This window comes from Macrosteles quadrilineatus, unplaced genomic scaffold, assembly GCF_028750875.1.
Source record: "Macrosteles quadrilineatus isolate MER2022 unplaced genomic scaffold, UCM_ALF_1.0 Scaffold_2__2_contigs__length_208266976, whole genome shotgun sequence".
Lineage (NCBI taxonomy): Eukaryota > Metazoa > Arthropoda > Insecta > Hemiptera > Cicadellidae > Macrosteles > Macrosteles quadrilineatus.
Window position 1 is genome coordinate 35,272,839 of NW_026542595.1, and position 25,977 is coordinate 35,298,815.

General features: G+C 33.2%; 1 protein-coding gene across 1 annotated transcript; it reads left to right on the forward strand.

Moving 5' to 3' along the window:
• Nucleotides 1-304: 304 nt before the first annotated feature.
• Nucleotides 305-25,977, forward strand: LOC128986794 (uncharacterized). Its single transcript, XM_054407316.1, has 11 exons — nucleotides 305-367; nucleotides 1,785-1,959; nucleotides 5,168-5,288; nucleotides 5,830-6,040; nucleotides 12,066-12,283; nucleotides 12,840-13,032; nucleotides 13,643-13,830; nucleotides 15,498-15,699; nucleotides 21,750-21,968; nucleotides 24,769-24,987; nucleotides 25,688-25,977. The coding sequence occupies exons 1-11, from the start codon at nucleotides 319-321 to the stop codon at nucleotides 25,894-25,896; spliced, it is 2,004 nt and encodes a 667-aa protein (XP_054263291.1). The 5' UTR covers nucleotides 305-318; the 3' UTR covers nucleotides 25,897-25,977.

Genomic DNA, 25,977 nt, shown 5'->3' on the forward strand with positions numbered 1-25,977 from the left:
GAGCTTATGAAGACTATGATTAAGAGATTTAAATTAGAAGAGTTTATGATTAAAAAAGGATATTAAGATCGAGCACTTTATAGAAAAATAAATAGAGAAAATTAGAATGATCCATGTTTGGTTGTCAAACACGATTTCATACATATTGAACTGTGAACCACGTGCAAAATTTATAGCATTTTGTGTGTATAATGGTGGAAGTAGTTTTGTCACGATATAGTTTAGAATTTAGCTTGAAGATAATGCTATCATCTATACTTATATTACCTCCGTTCGACCTAATCTCAATAGTTTGGAAGGAACCCACAGTCTCACGTAATGTTGTCGATGAATAAACTACTGTTTATGCATTTATTGTTTATCTATGGTATGAGCTATTATATATTTATAATATTATGTTTAATTTTAGGATGTTATTTTATAAGATAAATACAACTGATCAAAATGTCGATTAAGTTAAATGTTTTACGGCAACGGATATGAATAGTTACATAAAAAGACAAATAGATTACAGTAGAGTATATTTGCATTATAACCTCAATATACAAACTCTGTTAACAGAACATTTGTATCCACAGACCACCGCAAAAGATTTTGTGTAACTCTCGATACGATCTGAAGACTGTTGTATTTATAATATCAATACATTTAAAAGGCAAAACTTACAAAATAGTTTTTCTAGAAATTAGAATGTGGTCCCAGACAACTTAAATCATAAGATGTACGTGTATAGTTTATTAGCTTAAATTAAACATACAACCGATAAATACATTTGTAAAAGAAAGATATAACATGTAAAGATGTAACGTATAAAGTTTAAACGATTACAAGTGGTGATCGATTTCGATTCGATACTCTAATCATCATCAGACCTAATATGCGTATGAACGTCATTTCCTTATTGGGTCTGATGATAATTGGAGTATGTAATAAAAATATAAAATGTATTCAATTGTATTGTAGTTACGTTAGTTATCTGTTACAACATGTAAAACCACGTAAGTACAATTTTATATGTCAATACACTATAAGCGTTTAAGTTTTACCATCCATCTTTTCTTCATTTACAACACTCGACCTTATAATAAATAAATTAGAATAATCCTATTCACTAATAAAATCAATGTTTGATTGTATGTATGTGTGTATGCTTACTTGCTTGTACCAAGATCTCGAAAACGGCTCCGACGATTTTCTTCAAATATTGTAAATAGTTTTTTTTGGCCTAAAAACGAGTTTACTGCAGTTAGAACTGCCAACAAAAATCTAATTACGTAGAAAAATGAAACTGAAAGTCAAATTTTTTTTACATTAGCCTTATGGGTTGCTAAGTAACCATGTTGGTTGAATTTAATAACAAGGATAAAGTAAACAAAAGACTTGTAAGTAGTCTATCCACAGTATACTAGCAATTAATTACAAAATACAGTACAAAAGGAAAAACGTCAGTTGTTACTTTTGAGCAAAGATTATACTGAAGATTACTCGATACATTGTAGCAGGACTTTTTTTTATCTATGATTGTAGTAAAGGCTAGCAGTGTGGAGTGTGGGAACTGTATATGACGATAAGATTAAGGTATCTGCAATCTTAAAATGCAATGGGAAGGTAGGAAAACAGGTCCACAACGTAGAAAGTGACGAAGGAAGTAGTAAAGGCGAGCTGTCTGGAGTGTGGGAACTGTGAATAAGGATTAGAGTAAGGTATAGGAAAATAACCCTAAAATGCTAGGAAGGATCGGGCTTTCTCTATTATTATTATTTCATCGAAGTATATTTTTCCAGGAGCCCATTGTAACACTGATTTGAAGTATCACATGCAACCGGACGATGTTGATTCAGGAAAGTACGATCAATTATCAAAAAATCCACACCATATCTGTACTAGAGTCTGCAAGCCAGGGGATTATAGAGTTTGCTACTACCGATTCGTGGTAGAACACTACATGACCATGAATGGGTAAGATACAATTAGTATGATAGATCAATCAACAGTTACTGCAATCACCTTGCAAAAGTGGCGAAGTAAAATGTAATAAGCAAACGTTAATATCGGCCTTTTCTTAAGAATATGTACACGAATAGAGTTAATACCCAACTAATGGACATCGTTATATTTTAATTTGGAAAGTCTACCAGGCTCCTCTACACTGGCTCCCTAAGTTTTCATGTTATTACTATGAATACATTTAATATCAGAGTTACTAGTATATAAACCAGTTATTTTAAATTCTTTTTGAGGGTTTTCTTAACGTTTTGTAAATTTGTGAGTTATCTTGTGAAATGGACCACTAAGAAACTTTCACTCATTATGTTTGGTTATTATTATTATTTAAAGTTTGCTCATAATTATCTTCGAAATTTATAGAATGGGCTACAAGGAAGGAGAATTTATAAAATTGCTGAATTTGAGTAAAACATCTATCTTATAAAACATCAATTAAAATAATTGCTTTCATAACCACACTACAGCATGATGTTAAATTCCTTTATTTATTTTAAAAATAAATCACATAACGCCTTAGGAGTGTTTCTGCACACAGGCAGGTAAATTATCAAAAGGTACATTGTGTACGAGTATACAGACTGTCCCAAAAGTCCCGGACCGGTTTAATATTTTCTAAACGACAACAGATAAATCAACAAGATTTGGTACATCAACATCACACCTAAAAATCTACTTTTTTATGGAAATATAAATTTTCTGTCACATCATGGGGACGTCCCGCAAGGAGTCAGAAGGAAATCTTAAATAGAAGCATAGGTTGACATGTACATCAGATTAAAGGTCTTTACTAGCAGAATATAATGCTGCAAATTTAAACTCAAACGGACAACCAAGTCAAGAGTAAAGTGGTTCAAAGATTCATTTAATTTGCATTTGGGGGCAGAGCCCTAGGAGTCAGAACATTTTTGTTAGCGTAAGCATAGGTCGATATGCACATCAAATTAAAGGTCTTCACTAGTAGATTACAATGCCGTAAATTCAAGCTCAAAAGAACGCCTGAGTAAAAAATGGCAGTCGTTCAAAGATTCAAAATGGCAGGTTCAAGAAATCTTTGAACGGCTGCCATTTTGTAACGGGTGATCCTTTCGAGGCGCGGTTTCCGGCATTGAACTCTGCTAGCTAAGCCCTTTAAACTGATGTGCATATTGACCTATGCTCCTATTTAAGATTTCCTTATGACTCCTCGTGGGACGTCCCCATGATATGACAGAAAACTGATAGTTCCTTAAAAAAGTAGATTTTTTAGTGTGGTGTTAATGTGCAAAATTTTATTGATTTATCTGTTGTCGTTTAGGAAATATTAAACCGGTCCGGGACTTTTGGGACAGTCTGTATAATATAAGCAATAAGTAAAAATAAACGGTATCAGCATTCTGACACATACTTTCTCCCATAAGTTTGTCAACAACCTTTATCATGTGTAAACGGTGAGAGTAAATATACGGAAATGGGATTTGTACAATTTTGTTCAGAATTTAAAGGACTATAACATACTAAATTTTTATCAAAATTGTTCGAGCCAATTTTGGGAAATCCGATTTTTCCGTTATTTTATGGGGTTTTTATGGGGAAATAACATAATTTACAATAACTTTTGAACCGTAATTTTTACAGAAAAGGGATTTGTACCATTTTGTTTAGAATATAAAGGACTATAACATATTAAATTTTTATCAAAATCGTTCGGGCCATTTTCGGGAAAATCCTATTTTTCTGTTATTTAATGGGGTTTTATGGGAAAATCCCCATCTAAAATCAAAATTTCTAAAAAATGAAAAAAAACTATCAAAATTGTAAGGACCATAACCTACTATGTTAAATCAAAACTGGATTTTTGTCTAAAATCCTATTTTTCGTTATTTTATGTGGTTTTTATGGGAAAATAACATAATTTACCATAACTTTTGAACCGTAATTTTTACAGAAATGGGATTTGTACCATTTTGTTCAGAATTTAAAGGGCTACAACATACTAAATTTTTATCAAAATCGTTCGGGCCATTTTTGAGAAAATCCGATTTTTCCGGTTTTTTATGGGTTTTTATGGGAAAATCCCCATTAAAAATCAAAATTTCAAAAAAATGAAAAAAACGCCTGGAGATACCATGGATTAGAACCTACATACCAAATTTCATCGAAATCGGACCACAGGTGTAGTCTCTAGCTCTGTACACATCCAGACACACAGACACACACACACACACACACACACACACACAGACATCACTTCAAAAACCACTTTTTTGGGTCCAGGGGGACCCAAAACGAATATATCCACTCAAAACTCAAACTCGAAAATTTTGACGAAAACAATACTTTCTCCATATACTATGGTATAGGGGGAGAAAGTAATAAGTTAGGTTATTAGCGAAATTTACAAAGTTATATCAATGCCATTAAGTTTATGTCTACTACAATCAGACTGATAAAAAATCCTCAATGCTATAAAACAATTTTATAACAAGAAAGACAGTAAGTGAAACCGGAACTTTTTTAATGATTCCACCTCTTTCAGTGATGAAGGAAGCTTATTATATAGTTTGAGACCCATATAAAAAGTACTCCTTTCATAATTAGCAGATTTATGTATGCGATATTAACACAGAGCTCATGGGCCTAAAGCTGTATTGGGAAATAGTTCTTTTCCCTAAAAAAAAAGAAAAATGTTTTTGACAAAGATCAAAGTGTTGAATATACGCAAAGAGGGCACAGGTAAAATCTTCATTATAAAAATAAATCCTACTAGATGTTCTTGTACTAACTTGTGCGATAACTCTTATAATTCTCTTTTGTATTGTAAATATTCTTTTACTATATGTGGCATTTCTACAGAACTCAATACTATAGCCAATGTAGAGTGCACGTATGAAAGTAAACCATTATCTGTGTTTTTCGTCAATTATTTTAGAAAAAAAACTTTTATACTTTCCCGTTGCAAAGCACTGTTATACACGCTAGGATGACTAAAATATTCAAATCATATCTATAACATAATTATTACTAAATAAATATAAATAAGAATTGTAAATTACGGATTAAAAAATATATATTGTCATAGCAATAACTATTATTTCTAGCATTGCATAAAATCAGGGAGCTTATTTAGTAGCTTGATTATATCAAATAAATCTAGGACCTAAAACGACATTTAATGTTTCAGTGCATGTGGAAACTGTCCGAATGATACGTCGGCCTGCTCCGCCCAAGGCTGCGTTACAGCTGATGGGTTTGAGAAATCTGTCATTACCTTCAACAGAAAACTGCCTGGACCATCCATTCAGGTTGATTGGCCTAAGTTATTGTTGTAGAGTGTACATTCTTGACTATACAAGATTGTATATCAAAACCGAAGTGATTTCTTTAAACTATATTTTTCAGCTAGAGTCATAATAAAAACCATGTATGCTAAAAAGTCAACCGAACGTACAATTGATTGTATAATGTAATTAAGTTTCATTAATCTGATAGTGCAAATGATTCTAAGTAAAACGTTTTTGTTTATGGGTTGTATAACCAAATGTTTCAAACACAATCACGTGTATTTAGTGTATACAAAATTATTGTAATGTTTTCTGTGATATATTAGGAAACCTTTTTATAAAGTTGTTGTACAAATTAGGTAATAAAGCTCCTTTAAAGTAAACATAATCAACTTTTCTGTACTGTTTTCTGAGAAGTCTGCAAGGGTGACAATGTAGTGGCGAATATCAATAACTACGTAAGACGGCATCACTACCACGGTCTTCTCTAAAACTAGGAGCTATGGTTACTCGATTAGACTTACTATAGAAGTAGGCCTATCACACTGTGATTGTTTGTCAGGTGTGCAAGGGAGACACAGTGATTGTTGATCTTAAGAACCATATGGCCGGTGCCTGCGTTACCATCCACTGGCACGGTCACCTCCAGAAGCACTCCAAGTTCATGGACGGAGTGCCGATGGTCACTCAGTGTCCTATATTAGAGGGCCAGATATTCCGGTACACCTTTAAAGCTGATTATCCCGGCACCCAGTGGTACCATTCGCATAGTGGTAAGATGTATTAGATTCATTTACTTATTAATTGTTTTAAATATGTTGATAAGAACAAACATAGAAAAAGAGGCGAAGTCAGTTTCAAATCTTTTTTTTTTTGGTAAACCAATTTCATGATCGGCGTAAAAAATATTTCTACTCATCGGGTTTTACAGTAGAACTCATTATTTTGCCGCATATCTCTATAATAATAGTGTCCTGATGATTTATTAATCTATGTAAGAACTTACTGTACATGTTATTTCAATTTTTTAATTTCAATTTGTTTATTTCTCGCATGCGAAAATTTGTTGTACACTGCAGCGCCTTGTATACCTCTCTAGCTGCAAGCTATTTGAGAGGAAAACTTATATCTATTGCCTTATTATACTATCTTTTACAGGTACATCGTATAAATCCATTTATTTTATTTTCGAATTAAATAATATTTAATAAACAACCATAATTTGAACAAAAACATTTTTTTTTCTTTTTTTTCTTTTTATGTTTTTTTTTTATTATTATATTTTAATATGAGTTTGTATGTTTATTATATATGCGTGTGTGTGTGCATCATAATAGTATTATGGAAGTAGTTAATCCTGGGCCGGGCTGGTAGCCCCGTGTTAAAACTCGGGGCCGTCAATGCCTCTGTCACCCAGTTTCACCATTCCATATCATGTGTAAGTTTACATATACATGAGACAATCAAACACAATAATACTCATACTCATAAAATACTCATAAAACAACGAGTGATTAGCATTATACAATACCAAAAGACTTTATGAATAAAAACTAACAATATTTCCCTATCCTGTCTCCTCACTTTGGGAAAAAAAGCAATACCAATAATCCATTCCAGTCCAGTCCAGATCAAAATAGATGGAAGTAAAAAGTGAGGTTATGTAGCTCAAATCTCCATTCCTCAACTCATGCTTGGTTAATGACTACATTATACATGAAAATGTTGATAAAATTAAAATAAATAAATACCAAGTCCTATAATATTAGCCTATAGTCCCCCCAGTTTATGTTGTCGTGTTCTCTTATGTGATACTAACATTTTTTGTTCATTGTGACTAACTAATGTAAGTATACTAACTAACTAGGCTACTGTAATAATCAATGTGCTGGGTAGTGGCTATGGATTTTCTATAAAATAATTCTTTAGTTTAACTTTAACTTCGTTCTTACTTGCTATTGATCTTAAATCTAGTGGTAGTGTATTTAACAAAGTTGGGATTCTGTGTTCTAAAGTTAATGTTCCATAGTTATTGAAATGCCTTTCGGATCTAAATTGCCTATGCCTAAGATTATATCCCACATCATTTATTCTTCTAAAATCATCGTTGAAGTAGTGTCTCCCTAGGTCAGTATATTTAGCCAATGCATCAAAAGACATTATTCCTAAAAGATTGATTGGTATTTCATTAAACAAAACTTTAACAATCCTCTGTAACACCTGTCTAAGCTTTACTTTGATGTATTCAGGTGACAAATAGTAAATAGAGATCCCATAGTTAACAATACTCTGTACTAGTGAAAAATAAACCATTCTCTTAATACTGACAGGTAAAAACATACTTAATCTATAACATTTAAATAATATTACTCTTAACAAGTTAGATATTTTTGTAACATGAGTGTCAAATTTCATATCTGAATCAAGAAAAATGCCTAAATGCTTGATCTTGTCATCGAACGTTACAGCTTGACAATTACATTGGCCTACGGGTCCATTTGGAATTTCCAACTCTACACAATCTTTAGAATGACAATACAGCTTAATAGATATGTGTCTGCCTATAATTATTCTTGGGTTCTTAAAAACTATTGCTTTGGTTTTTTCTGCATTCAATTTAATAGAATTGTTAAAGAAATATTTGATTGCGAGATTTAAATCATTTTGCACATACTCCAATCCTACTGATAGATCCTTATGAATTACATATAAAACATTGTCATCAGCATATTGCAGAACATTACTTTTAAATTTAAGGCTAGCAAAATCATTTACATAGATATTAAAAAGGGAGGGGGACAGAATACTTCCTTGAACCAAACCGCAGGTTTGGTCATAGCTTGAGCTCACAGTATGGCCAATACTTACATGTAATTTTCTCTCTGCAAAATAGTTTTTGAAAAATGCTAACAACTTGCCCCCAATGCCAATGTCTTTTAACTTTTTCAACATTATATCATAATTTACCAGATCAAATGCCTTGGTAAGATCGGTTGCAACTGCTACAACAAACTTATTTTCATTCAATGCTTTATTAATATCATTTGTTAGAAGTTCTACTACATCTACTGTCGAGCAAGTAGGTCTGAACCCATACTGTGCTTTATTGATGATTTCATTTTTGTATAAGTAATTTTGTAGCTGTGCACATATATAATGCTCTAATACTTTTGTAATTGTTGATATTGACCCCACTGGCCTATAACAGTTTATGTCTTTCTTCGAACCCTTTTTGAATATAGGCCTTAGATAGGTGACTTTCATTGGTCTAGGTATAATACTTGTTTCTAATATATTTTTTAAGAGGTGAATCAATACAAGCTTTAAATATACAAAATTATTTTTTATGTCTTGAGGTCTTATGTTATCTGGCCCAGAGGATGATTTCGGATTAAGCCTATTTACCGCCGCAAGCAGTAAATCTTCATTGATTGTTATAAAATTCATGCTCATTCTATTTCCAATATTATACTTGCCCTCATTCATGTTTTGTGCTATTTGAAATGGGTTGCCTGTCATTTGCTGATTTACTTTTTCAATACTTTCTTTGAAATTATTTTTAAACCTTTCTGCAATGGTTGTAACATCGGTGTGTTCTTTTATTTCAAAATTATTCTTAATAGTTTCTATTATTGTAGGCCTAGGAGTTTTATTCATAAATTGATTAATTACTTCCCATGTATTTTTGACGTTACCAAAGTTTTCAGACAGTAACCTAAAATAGTGATTTCTTTTCTCCGCTCTTATACTTGCTGTCAGTGTGTTTCTGACCCTTCTAAAAGTGTTTCTAAGTTCTAAGTTGTATCTGTCTCTTTTAATTAGTCCCCATAAATATCTTTTTCTATCCACTAACCTTTGAATGTTATTATTATACCAGGGATTCTGAGAACATTTTTTATCTAACCTAACCTTGCTTGTACTTTTCCTATATATTTCTTGGAATGTTTCTACTATTTTGGTATATATTTCTTCTGGGTCTTTTAAATCTAAAATTGGCCACCAATTTATATTTCTTATTTCCGTATTAACCTTTTTTGTTACTATTACCTCTTTAAAACTATTGATCTCCTGGATTTCATTGTCCATACATAGGCCTAAGCCTAAATCTACTTTTAAGCCTGTCCAGTAGTGATCTGCAATTTTCTCTTCTACAATAAATGATGTAAATGTTATGTTATGCATTCTGACATTGACATGATCAAGGCATGTTGATACTAAATTGTTATTATAGAATTCCACTCTTGTGGGTGCCTTAACTGTATTGGCCATACCTTGAGAGTACAAAACATTGACATAATTATCTGCACCATACATTTGAGTTAGGTAACACAAATTGATATCCCCTACCATTACTAAATTTGCCTCATTTTTCAATTTCTCTGATGATAAGAAATTTTCAAGTTCACAATTGAAATCATTAACATTTAGGCTCGGTGGTCTGTAGAAGGCAGCAATAGTTATACTTTTATTCAATAGGAAAGTTTTAATGATTAATACCTCTGCAGAGTTAAAATTCACATCTAATACCTCTACTTTAATTGTTTTCTTATAAAAGATCATAATACCTCCCCCATTTCCTGACGGTCTACATTTCATCACAGTTTTGTACCCTGGGATTCCATACATACTACCTTCTTCAGCCGTTACATTTACTTCACTTAAAACTAGCACATCTGTATATTTTAAAACATTTTTACATTCTAACAACAACAAATCCCAATTTTTCCTTATACTTCTTATATTAATACATAAAATTAACATTTCCCTTTCATTTACTTTGTGAGTAAAAAAATTCACATTTTGGTCCCAACCTGCAAATGACAAAAAGTTCTCGTTGTTGACATACTCATTTTCTTCAATCTGAAAAATTTTTAATCGATTGATTGAATTTAGAAATAGAGAGAAATAAAAAAAAAATTGATAGTTAGCCTTTATTATGTTATGTGACTTAAGATCCTACTTGACTAGGCCTATACAATTTTGTTAAGGTCTGCCTTTTTAATAATTTGAATTGCTTTTGCATCTTTATGTTTTTTTGCCATTATTTTGTTTCCATTCATCCACAGATATTCGTACCCCTTACTCTTTTTCAAAACTTTTGCTTCCTTCATTAGGTTTGAGAAGTACGGTGTTAGATGGTCGTTAAAGTAGATAGCTCTGTCTGGATATTCCGAAGTTATCAATGACAACTGTGGTTTTTCTTTCCTAGCCTTATGTACTATGCTGTCTCGTTTTGCTCTTGTACTACACTGCACAAAGATAGGTGGTGTCTGGTCCTTTGAAGGTAGTCGGTGAGCCGTGAATTCCTCTTTTTTGATGTCAATGTCGAGAGCCCTCAGCAGTTGTACGACTTTTCCACTGACATCTTCTTCCTTAGTGGGAGGAATGCTAGTGATGATAAAGTTCTTGGATCTTCCATATTGTTGTTCACATTCCAAAGTTAGCTTTACTTTTTCTAGGTCTTCACGTAGCTCTAACGTTTCTTTCTTCAGGCTGTTGACATCTTCGGTGACATCGCTAATTTTTTCCTCTAAGCCCTTTATTGAATTCTTTATGTCGTCAATCTTCTCTAGAATTACTTTCTCCTGCTTATTAAACATTTTCTCAAGGAGTTTTTTTTACGCCAAAAAAGTTGGATCTGTCGGTTCATCTTTATCACAGCTTAACAAGCGCCCTCTAGTTCCATTATTTCTACATGTAGAGCATTCCCATTCTGCTTTCCTTTGGATACTCTTACCTTTCCAAGTGTTTTTAGAGACACCTGAACAGGTATAGTGCATATCTTCTTTACATCTACCACATGTCACATAGTCCCCATCAGTAGGTAAGTCTTTATCACACCCAGGACAAGCCATGATTGCTATTTATTAAGATATTTATATTTAAGAGCTTTTATTTATTATGTTAGTCTATTTACTGAGGAAATAATTTACTTTGTATGTATTTATTATATTCAGTCCTATAATTTTAGCTCCAAACCTAACCTAAAACTCACATGGAACTGAAGGTGTTGCTTGAATATTTATTATTTTCACTTTTTAAGACAAATCTATTTACTTATCTTGTTCCAATAGGATCTTAATGCATTTCTTGATGTATTAAAACATTTATATTTGAATAAATTAATTAAAAATTAGTTAATTAATAAGGAGTCCAAATTTAACCAGTCTAAGCTTGGTACTGCCATAGAGTAATTTAATAGAATAATAGAGTAATAGAGTAATATAATAACAACCATAATAATAATAGTATAATAATAATAATATTTTTGTTAACGTGAAACAAATTTAACAATTATTAGATGGCATCCGTTAGTAGTTAATACAAGCGTAACAAATAACAACAAAACAAATAAATACATCGGCATAATCAATTCAAAATACTCATGACTAACAAATGATGCTATATATACGAAAAATGTTAATTAAAACTAAAAGAAACCAAAGCTTGTTAAAAACTTGTCATACTTCAAAATTGGAACATGGTTTGATGAATAGGTATAAAAAAAGCTACGTTAGTAACGGTACAGATTATTCATGGTATTTCATTTTTCGTGGATTAAACATTATGGGCTATATCATCATTGAATTCCTATTCTGTTTACAAAATGTAAAATTATGAACATGAATTCACGGGTCGGTTCCAAAGTTTGAATAAACAATTCAACCATAGTATTGTTAAATATAAATGTGATATATAGACATATTTTGGTCAGTAAAGGTAAAGACTATCCTAAAATGTTATTTGCCCACTATTTTATTAACATATTGCGTAACCACTTGTCGTTTGTGAAATCAGGTCTCCAGAAGGTGGACGGCATGGCCGGTGCATTGATTATACGATGTCCCAAGGAAGAAGATCCTCACAGGAAGTTGTATGATTATGATCTTCCATCTCATGTTTTGGTAGTGCAGGACTTACAGCACAATACAGCAGAGACAGTGTATCCGGGGGTCTGGACACGAGGTCTGGACCAGCTGGCTAGTACTTACCTCATAAACGGACGGGGGCACTACGTAAGTTATTATAACCTTTTTGCCATATTACTCCACTGGATCTGTAAAATTAATAGGTGATTTTTTGAAACGTACTGACATTATTTTTTATAAACTAAATCGAGTTTTTGGATTGGTTTATTATTATTTTTTAAATGTATTATTCTAGGTATTATGTATTATTACGAATAATTGTTTTGTTGAATAAAAAGAAAGATATACTATTCATAAAAAAGAGTACATACAGATTACCGTGATCAGTACGCATTGTAGTTATATCGATTGTAGATTATTCCTTATATACAGTATTTGATTATATGAAAATAATAAACAATAATAACTAATAAACAACATTCTCAACTTATTTAAAAAAAAAAATATTTAATTACTGAATTGCTTTTGGGTTAGAATGTGTCCAAAATGGAGATGTATATGGATTGAATGAAATTAAATAAATAAAATGAATCAACTCAGAAAGATGTTGTCACTGTGAACCCTTTACTAAGACGAAAGTCTGAAAGGTATTATGCTGTAATATGATACAAGATCAACGAAACATTAAGCATTTTTGTTTCAGCTAAACGGAACTAAGTTTCCTCTATCTGAATTCAACGTGACTAAAGGCAAGCGCTACGTGTTCCGTGTCATAGCTGCCACTTGTTATACCTGCCAATACAGCATGTCCATCGAGAAGCACAAAATGACCATATTAGGAGCAGACGGATCGTACACAAAACCCTATGAAGTTGATCGCTGTAACATGTCCCCAGGTATATGTAACGTGTAACCCATAGCTTATTTACACCTATTTGTTTAACGCTGACCTTAAGTTTATTTTCAAGTATTATAAATGTGAGTATAAGTTTTGGTAGAAAGGAAAATATGTCGTATAGCTAAAATTGCTACTTGTTTAATGTACCGTTTCACAAAATCATTTAACTAAAGGTGACGAACTTAGAAAAGAAAAATGTTAAAATTTTTACAATTACAGAATAAACCTTTGTAATAGCATTGTAAGAAAACCAAACAACGACGTGAAAATATTACACTCTTGGTTCTCCATTAGATCTGTTAGTTACTAAAATTCTTTTAATTTGCTTCATATAAACAAAAACGTCCTAGCAGATCCATTAAAAAAAGTCAATTAATGAGTATGCAAAACTATTAAAACAGAATGGAAAAAATTCACCCAACTGTTGAGAAATGGACATTGGTTCGATACCTGTTTTCGTTTTAGTAACAGAAATTTATAAATGCATCTTTACACGTAGATTTTGGATTCCATGCATTTATTTAATTTGACCTGATAGCTAGGGAAATCAAATGAAAAACAGTGTCCTATTTACTTGACCAAAAAGTAATACATTCATATATTTTCAGGGGAGCGGTTTACAGTGAAGATTGATTGTAATCAAAAGAAAGGTGCTTACTGGATACGAGTGAGAAGTGTAGGTGCGTGTGCTAGTAAGAAGGCTTATCAGCTGGCAATTTTAAGGTATAATGGTTACAACGGTATGCCCTCAACCCCAAGACCTAATTACGACACAGACATCAACGACGCTGGAACGGTAAGATAGTTTTTTTGACATTAACAACCTAGCTAAACGGTCCTAGTGACTGTATTCATGCAGTGTTGTTGAAGGTTACAGTTCAGAGGGAAAATTAAAGCCCAGAATCCAGCCTCCAAATGGTAGTAGGCCTACAACTGTAGACAATAGAACATTATTTTTTATGATAGGCACCTCGTAAGGAGTTAAATTCAAAGATTGTGTGAATCGTATAACTTTCGTTTGAGTTTCCGGAATGAGTTATATTTGACACTCAAACGTTTGAAGAAAGCTGTACTAATGACTGACCAACGTTGCTTCAAGTGTAACGATATGTAAAAGTGAAACATTCTCTCAATACACGAGCAAATTTGAAATGACACGGCCAAAACCGTAACATCCCCGAAGTTAGGCTATATTTACTCTTTTAAGAAAATAGAGGCTCACATTATTATCAATTCAATCAGGTAGCTGTCTCGCAAGGGCTGTTCAGACAGAAATAAAGATGTCTCCGCAATGCATCTGTAGTCTTTGCTATTATTTATGAAAGGAATACTTTGCGTTCAAAAATAAACGGATAGGAGGAGACGTCCCATTATCAGTTGTTTGATTGAAATGTTTCAATGGGGCAAGAGAGACAAGCTGGGCATCAGACAAGTGTAGTGAAATGTCAGAAATTACAATTAATTGTAATAATAAGTCCCCTGAATGAAGTGGCTCGGGTCTTTGGTCGACCGTTTCATCAACATAAAATAGGTTAATAAAAGCGGACCATCTTAACTGATTTCTTTTTAATTTTACTCAGTTTACAAACTATATTCAATAGGAGACCAAAATAGCTTTTTAAAAAGTTGACTGTATATTATATACTATGGAGAAACCTCGAAAGAAAGCAAAACAAAAACAATTATGTCAACATGAGTATTTGTTTTAAAGTCTATTAATCAAGAAAATTAATTAAAATAACTTTAATTCACTTCAAAATTACAAATAATTCGCTGTTATATAATTTCTGTATATAATTCTGTTATATAATGTATAAGCTGTTATACATATTATTAGTTTGCTTACGACAAACCTTGATAAATCTATATAAAAAAAAAGAAAATTTAAAAATAATTTTGTATTTAAATTTAATGTACAATATGATAATATAATGTAATACAAACAATAAGATACGTGTTTTGAAGTGTAATCAAAACTCAATTTATGATTTAAGTACAAAGATTTCCACATATTAATGTGCAGTTTATTGACAGCTCTAATCGTCGTACAACCCATAAAAGTTAGCATTTAAATAACTCTAAATAAAAAAAACAGTTATCATTTTTCCAATCATCGTATCTATTAAGAAAGAAATTTTAAGATGTTAACGTAAAGTCTACAAAAAAGAGAAAAGTAATAGAAATTATAAGTTTCCCGTTTTCCCCGTCCATCAGGCCGGCACGCTGTTTCAATCACTCGAAATCGAGCAATTGCTAAAAGTATTACAGGAACTATTTCAAACGGAGTGGATCCTTAATAGATAACTCTCCTAATATTGTTGGATTATTATATTTTATTTGACTTGTTAAATATTAAGTATCTCACTCACTCAATTGATATAAGCTCATTTCAAACAATATTTAGGCTATTGTAAATATTTTATTACTTTTCGGGAGCTGATCTTGTTTATTGGTTACTTTTAGGCAGTTAATCCTTCAAGATCCAATTGCACTGAGGAAAATAGAAAAACACTTGGACCCTGCATTTCCCAATTACAAGGCACAGAAGAAACTCCGAAACACATTCTTCAAACATGTGACCAGACAGTTATTATGGCTGTGGGATTTTATCGTTTTCCTAATAACACTCCATATACTGACCGTGAGAAGTACCCAAAATATATTTGTAAGTATAAAAAACATGACAATCATGACACAGCTTAATATTACGAATGGAACTAGAATTATTTTTGAATTACAGAGGCAAATAAGAATATTATGTTTTCCGATCAAAGGAGGACGATTGAACAACTAAAGATACCCTTTCTTCATGAAATATAGAAATAAATCCCATAATATCACACAAATATGCTCATGGTGTGGTTAAATTCAACAAAAATTTTAATTCTTAAATAGTAACAGCATTTATTGTCAGTCTACATTATTTTTACAAAAACAACAAGCAAAACATAAAATCTTCGAAATAAAAAACGAGTAAGTTCTCCCAGTATTAAATTTTCAAAACACATTTATAATTAAGTAGGCCTAATAGATTTTAGCTTTAACACACTGGAAACGTAAAGTAAAGAGGTGTATCTTACATTGCCTGCATTTAATTAAATTGTAGTATTTGGTTTTACATTACCTTTTATCAGTTCTAAAAAGTAACCTTCGTCAAAGTATTATATGTTTCGGCGAGCTGCCATTCTCAAACACTTCATTACATGAATCTATATATTAATTACGTAAGCCGATTCTTTGCGTGAAAGTTTTGGGCGACTGGGAAGTCGTAGAACGACGGGAGAGGGCTCAAATTAAAGGTCTCAATCTCGTGACGGCGGGAAAAATAGTGAAATTCTCCAAATCTTAACACAAATTTAGATATAACGTAAAATGTTCTCAATAAGAATGGCATTAGAAGCCATTTACTGCTGATTTTTGATTATTTCAATATTTCATTTGGGAATCTCATTTACCAGTAAATTCTGCAATGTACTGTATACTGTATAACACCATGGATAACGTAACCTTTAATAATTAAGAATTTTTTGTTACGTCTTATAAAGTTGAAATCAACTGTTTTACTGGGCAATTAGAAAATTGTTGTACTTTTTAAGTAAATCACTGTAATTAGTTAAGCATATGATAAGTAGTGGAATCATAGGAGATGGCTCAAACCAAAGGAATTGAACTTATAATTGTTGAAAAATAATAGTTATTGTTGTTTTGGATTATTTTTTTTTACATTGAATAACAACATTGACTAAATAATAAGCAATTCAAGATTAAATGGAAAACTTCTCCTTTGTTTTGATTTCAAAACATATGTTAAAGATTTATTCTACCAAAGGTTTATATTTATACTTATTTATATTTATACGTTTGCTGCCATTAGGAGAGTTTAACCTCTGGAATGATTCAAATTATTTATTGAAAATATACGGTGTACAGACAAACCTATTTTGACACAAAGGTTATTTAAACCTGGGTTTGTTTAAATATTAAAATAATTTTTTTACAATAATCCCGCCGTCACGGGATTGAGACCTTTCCCCCCCTTTTGACCTTTTGAGCCCTCTCCCGTCGTTCTACGACTTCCCAGTCGCCCAAAACTTTCACGCAAAGAATCGGCTTACGTAATTAATATATAGATTCATGTTATGAAGTGTTAAAGAATGGCAGCTCCCAGAAACATATAACACTTTTACGAAGGTTACTTTTTAGAACTGTTAAAAGGTAATGTAAAACCAAATACAGGGTGTAAATTAAGTCTGGCACACATTTTTTATCTTTTTTTCTATAGTAGATAGAAGAAATCAATTTGCGGGAATGATTAATAACAAATGTTAGGCACTTTTTACAAATTTTGAAAATAATAATTCCCTTAAGGGCAAGGGGGGGTGGGGGGTAACTAAAAATTTTCAAATGACAACCCCCATCTTGTGACCCCTTATTTTAAAGGTCATTGGAAGACAAATCCAAAGATGTGTCTGAAAAATTTTTTTCTGCACCCTATCCAAGATGGCGGTTTAAAATGTACTTAGGGTTGAATGGGTAAATTAGGTATGGCACACATTTCTTATCTTTTTTACTCTTTGTAGATAGAAGGAATTAATTTGCGGGACTGAGTAAGAACAAATGTTTGGCACTTTTTCATAATTTTGAAAAAAAAATCCCCTTAAGGGTAAGGTGGGGGTGGGGGGTAACTAAAAATTTTCAAATGACAACCCCCATCTTGTGACCACTCATTTTCAAGGTATTTGGAAGACAAATTTAACGATGTGTCTGAAAAAAATTTTTTTGCATCCTGTCCAAGATGGCGGCTTTAAATGTGCTTGGGGTTAAACGGGTGGGGTCTGGAACACAATTTTATCTTTTTTGCCATTAATAGATAGAACTTATCCACTCGTGGGACTGAGCCAAAATCAGGCACCTTTTTATTTATTTGAAAAAATCCCCTAATGGTAAGGGGGGGGGGGGCAACTAAAAATTTTCAAAAGACAACCCCCATCTTGTGACCCCTCATTTTAAAGGTATTTGGAAGACAAATTTAACGATGTGTCTGAAAATGTTTTTTTTGCATCCTGTCTAATATGGTGGCTTAAAATGCATTTAGCGTTGAACGGGTGAATTAAGTCTGGAACACCTTTTTTCCTTTATACTCTAACTAGCTGCACCCGCGGGCTTTGCTCCGTTTTACTTCATAAGTGAGCTCGTTCGCATAGCTCAATCACGTCCTGGTTGAAGTTCGTTCGCTACGCTCACTCACCTTTAGGTTGGAGCTCGTTCGCTGCGCTCACTTGCCTTCAGGTTAGCTCGTTCACTACGCTAACTCGCCTCCAGGTTGAAGTTCGTTCGCTACGCTCACTCACCTTTTGGTTGCAAATTAGATGTAGTCATAAATTAAAAAAAAATAATAGTGCTGCACCCTGTTGGTAATCCTTGTAACTTAAATGCTATTGCACATCATAGAACAGAACCAACTTGTTTAATTGAAACAGCTGTTAAGATTCATTAATATTCCATTTAAATATGAGTACTCATAAGGTTAACATGGGAAACTCCAGAGCCACTGGGGCGGAGCCCGAGAGTCCGATCAGAATAAAAATAGCTTAGTTTTCCTATTTAATGTCTAAAGAATCAGTGTACCAAATTTCAGCCTCCTAGGTAAATGGGAAGTGGGAGAATTAGTGATGAGTGAGTGAGTGAGTGAGTCAGTGAGGGCTTTGCCTTTTATATATATAGATGTTTGATAGTGTAAAAATTGATTACCAATACAATAAAATAGAATACCAAATAATTACAATAATACTACAACCCTACAACAACAAAAACACAATAGCAATCAAAATTAATAGAATTCCTAAACTAAATAATAAATGTAATTGCAATAATCAACTTTACGTACTTGTTAATATTCACAAATGCTCAAACTGATGCCCAAGAGAAACTTGACAGAGCCCCAACCGATTGTAAAATTCGTTTACCACCCTGGACAGCGTTTCTTCATTAATAGATCGTGCTTCCATTATTATTCTTGCTGTGAGATCCTGGATGTTTTCTGGGCGGTTAACAAATACTCTACTTTTTAGGTGGCCCCACAAAAAGTAGTCTAACGGCGTCAAGTCGGGTGATCTGGCAGGCCATTCAATAGCTCCCCGCCTCCCTATCCAACGATCTGGAAAAACTTCGTCCAAGTAATTTCGGACTTCAGCATTATAGTGAGGTGGTGCGCCATCTTGCTGAAACCAAATGTTCTCGTTGACAACATTTTCTTCGTCTTCCGGAGGAAACTCATGGGCAATGGCAGGTACTATCGACTCTCGCAGTAACTCCAGATAACGGTTTCCGTTTAGATTTCCTTCGATCACGAATGGCCCTATTAATTTGGTCCCGACAATGCCTGCCCAAACATTGACTTTTTGGGGATTTTGAGTATGGCATTCTTGAGCCCAATGAGGATTTTCAGGAGACCAATACCTATAGTTTTGTCTGTTCACGTGACCATGAAGACTAAATGAAGCCTCATCTGAAAATACAATTCTATTTTTGAACATTGGATCCAAAGTACACCGTTGCATCATGAGTTCACAGAATTCAATCCTGCGGTCAAAATCGTCCTCGTTCAATTCATGTATTAACTGAACCTTAAAAGGATGAAACTTCTCGGCTTTAAGGGCTTTGTGGACCGACATGTGACTTATCCCAAAGTCATTTCCAATCCTACGTGTCGATGTGTGATGATTTTCTTCAACGCTAAGAAGTATATTCAGTCTAGTTTCTTCAGTGAGTACAGATTTTGGCCTACCACTTCTTGGTTTACTTGCAACATCCCCCGTTTCAGCAAACTTATTACATATCTTAGATACTGTAGCTCGATTAATTTGGCGATCAGGGTACAAGTTGTTAAAAATATCACACGCTTCAAGTTGAGTCCGTTTTTTATCTCCATAGCCAACAATGACAAGTATTTCTATCTTCTGTTTTGTTGTTAACAACGCCATGTTAAATAAAAATAATAAAAGATGTACTTACGACTACTCCAAAGAAACTACCTACACAGACTGAAGGGGAATAAGGAAAAACTGATAAGATTGTTACCTGATTAGCCTGCAGTCTTAAGAAAGAGGATAGGAATTCCAAGTGAGTGCAACGTCCAAACCTGGAATCTCAATTATCAGATTTATTTACTAAGTGATAAGAGCTACATAAGTTTGTTTATTGCAGTTCGTCCTATTGTCCAAGTTTTTCTGATATAAACTATCAAATCTATTATAACTTTATTTTTGGTAAAAAAAAAATAAAAATGTGTTTCAGACGTAATTTACTTGTTCAACCCTAAGCACATTTTAAGCCGCCATATTGGACAGGGTGCTTAAAAAACATTTTTAGACACATTGTTAAATTGGTCTCTCAAATACCTTTAAAATGAGAGATGTTGAAAATTTTTAGTTGCCCCCCCCCCCTTACCATTAGGGGATTTTTTCAAATAAATAAAAAGGTGCCTAATTTTGGCTCAGTCCCACGAGTGGATAAGTTCTATCTATTAATGGCAAAAAAGATAAAATTGTGTTCCAGACCCCACCCGTTTAACCCCAAGCACATTTAAAGCCGCCATCTTGGACAGGATGCAAAAAAAATTTTTTCAGACACATCGTTAAATTTGTCTTCCAAATACCTTGAAAATGAGTGGTCACAAGATGGGGGTTGTCATTTGAAAATTTTTAGTTACCCCCCACCCCCACCTTACCCTTAAGGGGATTTTTTTTCAAAATTATGAAAAAGTGTCAAACATTTGTTCTTACTCAGTCCCGCAAATTAATTCCTTCTATCTACAAAGAGTAAAAAAGATAAGAAATGTGTGCCATACCTAATTTACCCATTGAACCCTAAGTACATTTTAAACCGCCATCTTGGATAGGGTGCAAAAAAAAATTTTTAGACACATCTTTGGATTTGTCTTCCAATGACCTTTAAAATGAGGGGTCACAAGATGGGGGTTGTCATTTGAAAATTTTTAGTTACCCCCCACCCCCCCTTGCCCTTAAGGGAATTTTTATTTTCAAAATTTGTAAAAAGTGCCTAACATTTGTTATTAATCATTCCCGCAAATTGATTTCTTCTATCTACTATAGAAAAAAAGATAAAAAATGTGTGCCAGACTTAATTTACACCCTGTATGATATATTACAGTTCCGGGGCTACACCAATGAATTAAATTGTTTTTTAATTGAACTAAAGTGTTTTATTTCAATGGTTTCACAACACATTTGTTAATAACCGATAATATCACTGGGTTTATAGACTCTAATGGTTTTCACTTTCTCATATCTGCCTCCTTTACTGAATAAAATCTTGTGTTGATGCCAAACGTTTAATGCTAAGACGTCTGTCCTCCGTTGTTGATCCGTATCAAATCTTGAAGCTAGACTAGAGTAATTTAGTAATATGAATTACTAGTACTATGGTAGTTCGATTACTCTCATAAGAAACACAAATTAAATCGACTACTATTATATTTTTGTGTTTTTAGCTATAAACGAACTTTGTATTTCTATTATAAACATAAACTACCACATAATTTTGATTACCTCATAATGGAAAAAATGATAAATATTTATATCATAGAAAAATATCCTACACATGTATAAATTAAGTACCTGATAGTTACGAAGTATTTTTAATATTAAAAGAACATGATAAAATTGGAATAACTGAAGAAACTATCATTTTCAGCTGTCGGCGCTAACAGTTTTAGCAGTACAGTCAATGGGAAAACGTACATTCTTCCACCATCCCCGTTATTGTCTCAGTACAGAGATGTTCCTGGGCACTTGTACTGTCCACAAGATGACTACTCAAACTTAACTCGCTGGAATACTGAGCTCCACGAGTGTGTACATGTCATCAAGCTACGGAAGAAGACATGCGTAAAATTTATTATTGTTGATACAGGTCAGTGGGAGTGGTCTTAATAATTAAGGCAAAATATTGTTTCCATTAATGTATACGAGTATGTCTACGTAATTCAATTCCGCAGTGGTAACTGTGTCAGCTTGGAGGTCATCATAGTATCCTGTCTATTTCACACACCAAGTGGCCTCTTGCACCTCTCAAGGTCGGCATCAGTGTCCCCGTAGTTTCAATAGCTTAAGGAGTAAAAAAAGTCTCCTGGAAGGTCAAGTTCATGTCTCCAGTTCATAATTTATGCTTCGCCTCTTAAGTTGTTTGCATCCACATACAAATGGGCAAACATGTATTCTTATTTAGCTGCTTCTGATGCTATTGTGGAGACTCAATTCGGAATAAGGTTCCTCAAATATATATTTTTCTTCCTAAGTATTTTTCTTGGAAATTAAAATATATTTTCCTACAGTAACCCGACAAAGTTGGCTTCCTTGTGCTGTTTATAGTACAGAAAACTGCTAATTGCTGCATATTTATACTTTATCGTACGGTTTATACTTTGGCGCACATCAGGATTCCAACGAAACAACACAAAACAGCATGGTTCTATTATGCACGTAATCCGTGTACGCTTGGAAATAGGTTGGCAACACTTAAAGATAATAATACTATGAGCAGCTGATTGAATACGATTTATCCTGTCATTTCGTGTTTATAGTTACGGTATTTCTGAACTTTCTGGACTTTTCTTTTTAACGTTTTAAAGACATTCCTACGATCTTAATAAACAAGAAAATACATTTAAAGCATTTTTTTAGGCACGAAAACCACTTCAAATTACAAAAAACATACGGACCTATTTTCTCAAGTCGCGGAGCACATTGCTTGCCAAAGAATAAATAGCGGAGTGATATGGACCGGTGACTCCTTCCTCTAGGACACCTATTTGTGTTGCCAGCTGAACCTAAAATCGTGTTGTATAGTGTTTGAAAGACTAATTATTTATATGCTTTATAGTGACTGTAGGAAAAATATAATGTGTAACACGAGTGCAAAAGGCCTTTGCTGCACTCGGGATCATTCCGCACTCGCCAGGATTGCACTCGTGTGCAGCAAAGTGCCACTTTGCTCACTAGTTACACAAATAACTATTTTACAAAGTATTACAAACAGTTTTAACTAATAATTTAAATCAATTCAAGGTTGTAGAATGCTGCAGCTACTAATTTAGTAAATAATAAATTATTTGCCAAACGGATTTGGTCAATAACTTCAGCCGAAGCAGCTAAATAATAAACTGTTTCAGCTTAAAAGTGCAAGGCTGTTGTGTACTAGCAGTTCGCAAAATGTCCGGTCGTTGTTTACGTCCTGTCATTTACCTGACACCCCCGAAGCCTCCACCCCTGTCATCTTCTTTTTATATCCATCAATTGGCACGAGTGCTAATTAATGTATTTAATGAAATAAAAACTTAATTAATTTCAGACTAATAGTAGTATTATTATTCTGAAATTATTTACATATTTAATGCATTAATTAGCACTCGTACCAAACCGATGTTATATGTATATAAGCCATGTGTTTTGTGGTAAAAACCTACAAAAATAGCTATTAAATAATTATTATTCTTATGAAACAATATCATATTAATTCAAACATGTAATGACAGATCAGTAGTATACATAAAGGATAACGATACATGCAGAGTTGCCGTCCTTCATACGGGGTTGTCGAGGTTTGAATTGTGTTTATTGCAATACCTTTTTGTATAAATAAACCATTAAATTTTTAAAGTGTATGCCCTATCAAAGCACATGTTAAGTGTATTAACATTTTAAAAAGAAGGATATGAAAAAATATAACAATAAAATGATTTACATTGGCTAACTGTAAATGCTTACTTAGTGTTAGAAGCTAGGTTGATACAGCAAGGGTTATAAAATCTATCTTACTTAGTAAGATCTTATAACCGTTATAGCCTACAATCAATAATCAATTATTCATCAACATCTAAGAATAAAATAACTGCCAAATGTTTGTACAGAATATGAAAAGCCTTTCAAATTTTTAATCCAGCTGTATTGAATTTTAATTTAAAGTGCATTTAACGGTTCTGCTTGTTTACATTGAGATTTCATTGTAGTTGTAAACATTGTGAGTTTTCTCATTGCAGCCATGGAGACCAATCAATATTTACTTTTAAAATCCTCACATAAAAACTATAAAAGCCGAAAAGGCAAAGTCATCGACCAGTATCGAAGTGTGAATAGTCCTAAACAGATTCTGGTACTTACGTATTATACGGAGGCCACTAATTTTACAGCGCGCTGCGGCGGTTGGGTTAAGTTGGGTTATCATAAATATGTTTGTAGAACTTTCCTAGTTTCGTTATGAATCGAACTATACGAGATGAGTCATAAAAGCTTATGATAACCCAACCTAACCTAACCGCCGCAGCGCGCTGTAAAATAAGTGGCCTCCGTATAATACGTAAGTACCCAGATGCTTGATAGCTATATTTTTTTTTAAATTTGAGCCTAGTCGAAAAGTAAGTTTGAGCTGCATTTGTATGTTTGAGTAACACAAACACACACACACACGGACACCGTTAGATTGCACACACACACGTGTCTAATAAACTATAGTAGAAAATATAGTCGAGTACGTTTTTATTTGAATAAAAGGCTAGGTTTGCCCTAGAAACTTTGACAAATGGCTTTTACAGATAAATAGTGTGCTTGCTAAACTAAACAGGTATCTTAATAATTTCGTAGTTTTACGTAATGCTTTAAATAATTTTTACAAGCTCTTTTACCATTCCTTTTGAAAATAGGGCTTTACGTTGCAGGAAATTTTTTGAGCCATCCAATGCATCTTCATGGGTACAACTTCTACGTTAGTAGAATGGGAATATTACCTGGCAATGGAACCTTCAGTGACAAAATGAACGCTTTGTTGAAGGAGGAGAAAAACAAACCGTGTCAGGGTTCCCACATAGTTCAGAAGGACACTGTGGCAATACCTCCTGGGGGATATTGCATTGCATGTATCTACACTGATAATCCCGGTAAATATATCTAATGTCTGTATTACAAATAATATTTATTATTATTATTATAGTAGTAGTAATAATTAATAATAATTGCTATAGTAATAAACAACCATTGTGCCTAACACGTTCAGTCAATCGATTTTGAAGACTTAGCATTGTGCGACGCAGAGTCCTCAGGGATGGTAGCGACGTGTTCTTTGATTTAAGACTTGAGCCAAGTAAGATTTCTTTACCTATTCTGGTACACAACGCTCTTAAGATGTGTTTTACAAATAATAATAAATAATAATATTAATTATTATTATTATTATAGTAATAATTAATAATAATTACTATAGTAATAAATAAAAATAACTACTACTATAGTGATAAATAATGATAAATGTTTGACAAGATTGTTGAATCGCTCTCGTCCTATGAATGTTTATTCGTGAGTAACTCGTGTTAACTGTGATACTTAGTTCGAAATGGCTAACTATACACGAAATGTATAGTTAATTTAGTTTTTAATCACTCGTATTGTGTTATGAATGCCTTAAAACCCGTAATTCTGTACCACTAATGAAAATAAGCTAATGTTTCCATGGTCAATCCCAGCACGTATTGTCAAATGTACTATCATACTCATGCTATCTATACTAGAAAGATTTACTCACTCACTTAAATGGCATAGTTAGTATAATATTTATTTCCAATTCATGTATTACTTTTTCAGGTTACTGGCTGTTTCATTGTCATTTCGCCTACCATTACGAGTCAGGCATGGGGGCTGTAATGATGGTAGGGGAAGAGTGGGACATTCCCAAACCACCTGAGGGGTTCCCAACATGTGGAGATTACCTTCCACGGTGGCGAGGTTCTCACGAGAAGAGCGATGAGTATAGCGCTAGCGACAGCAGTGGGTACGGGCATAGATATGGATAAACCAGTGTTTTAAAACTGTTTTGTCGATTAAGAAGAAATGAGTTTGTATTAAGAATCAGAATAAACCATATGCATTACTTA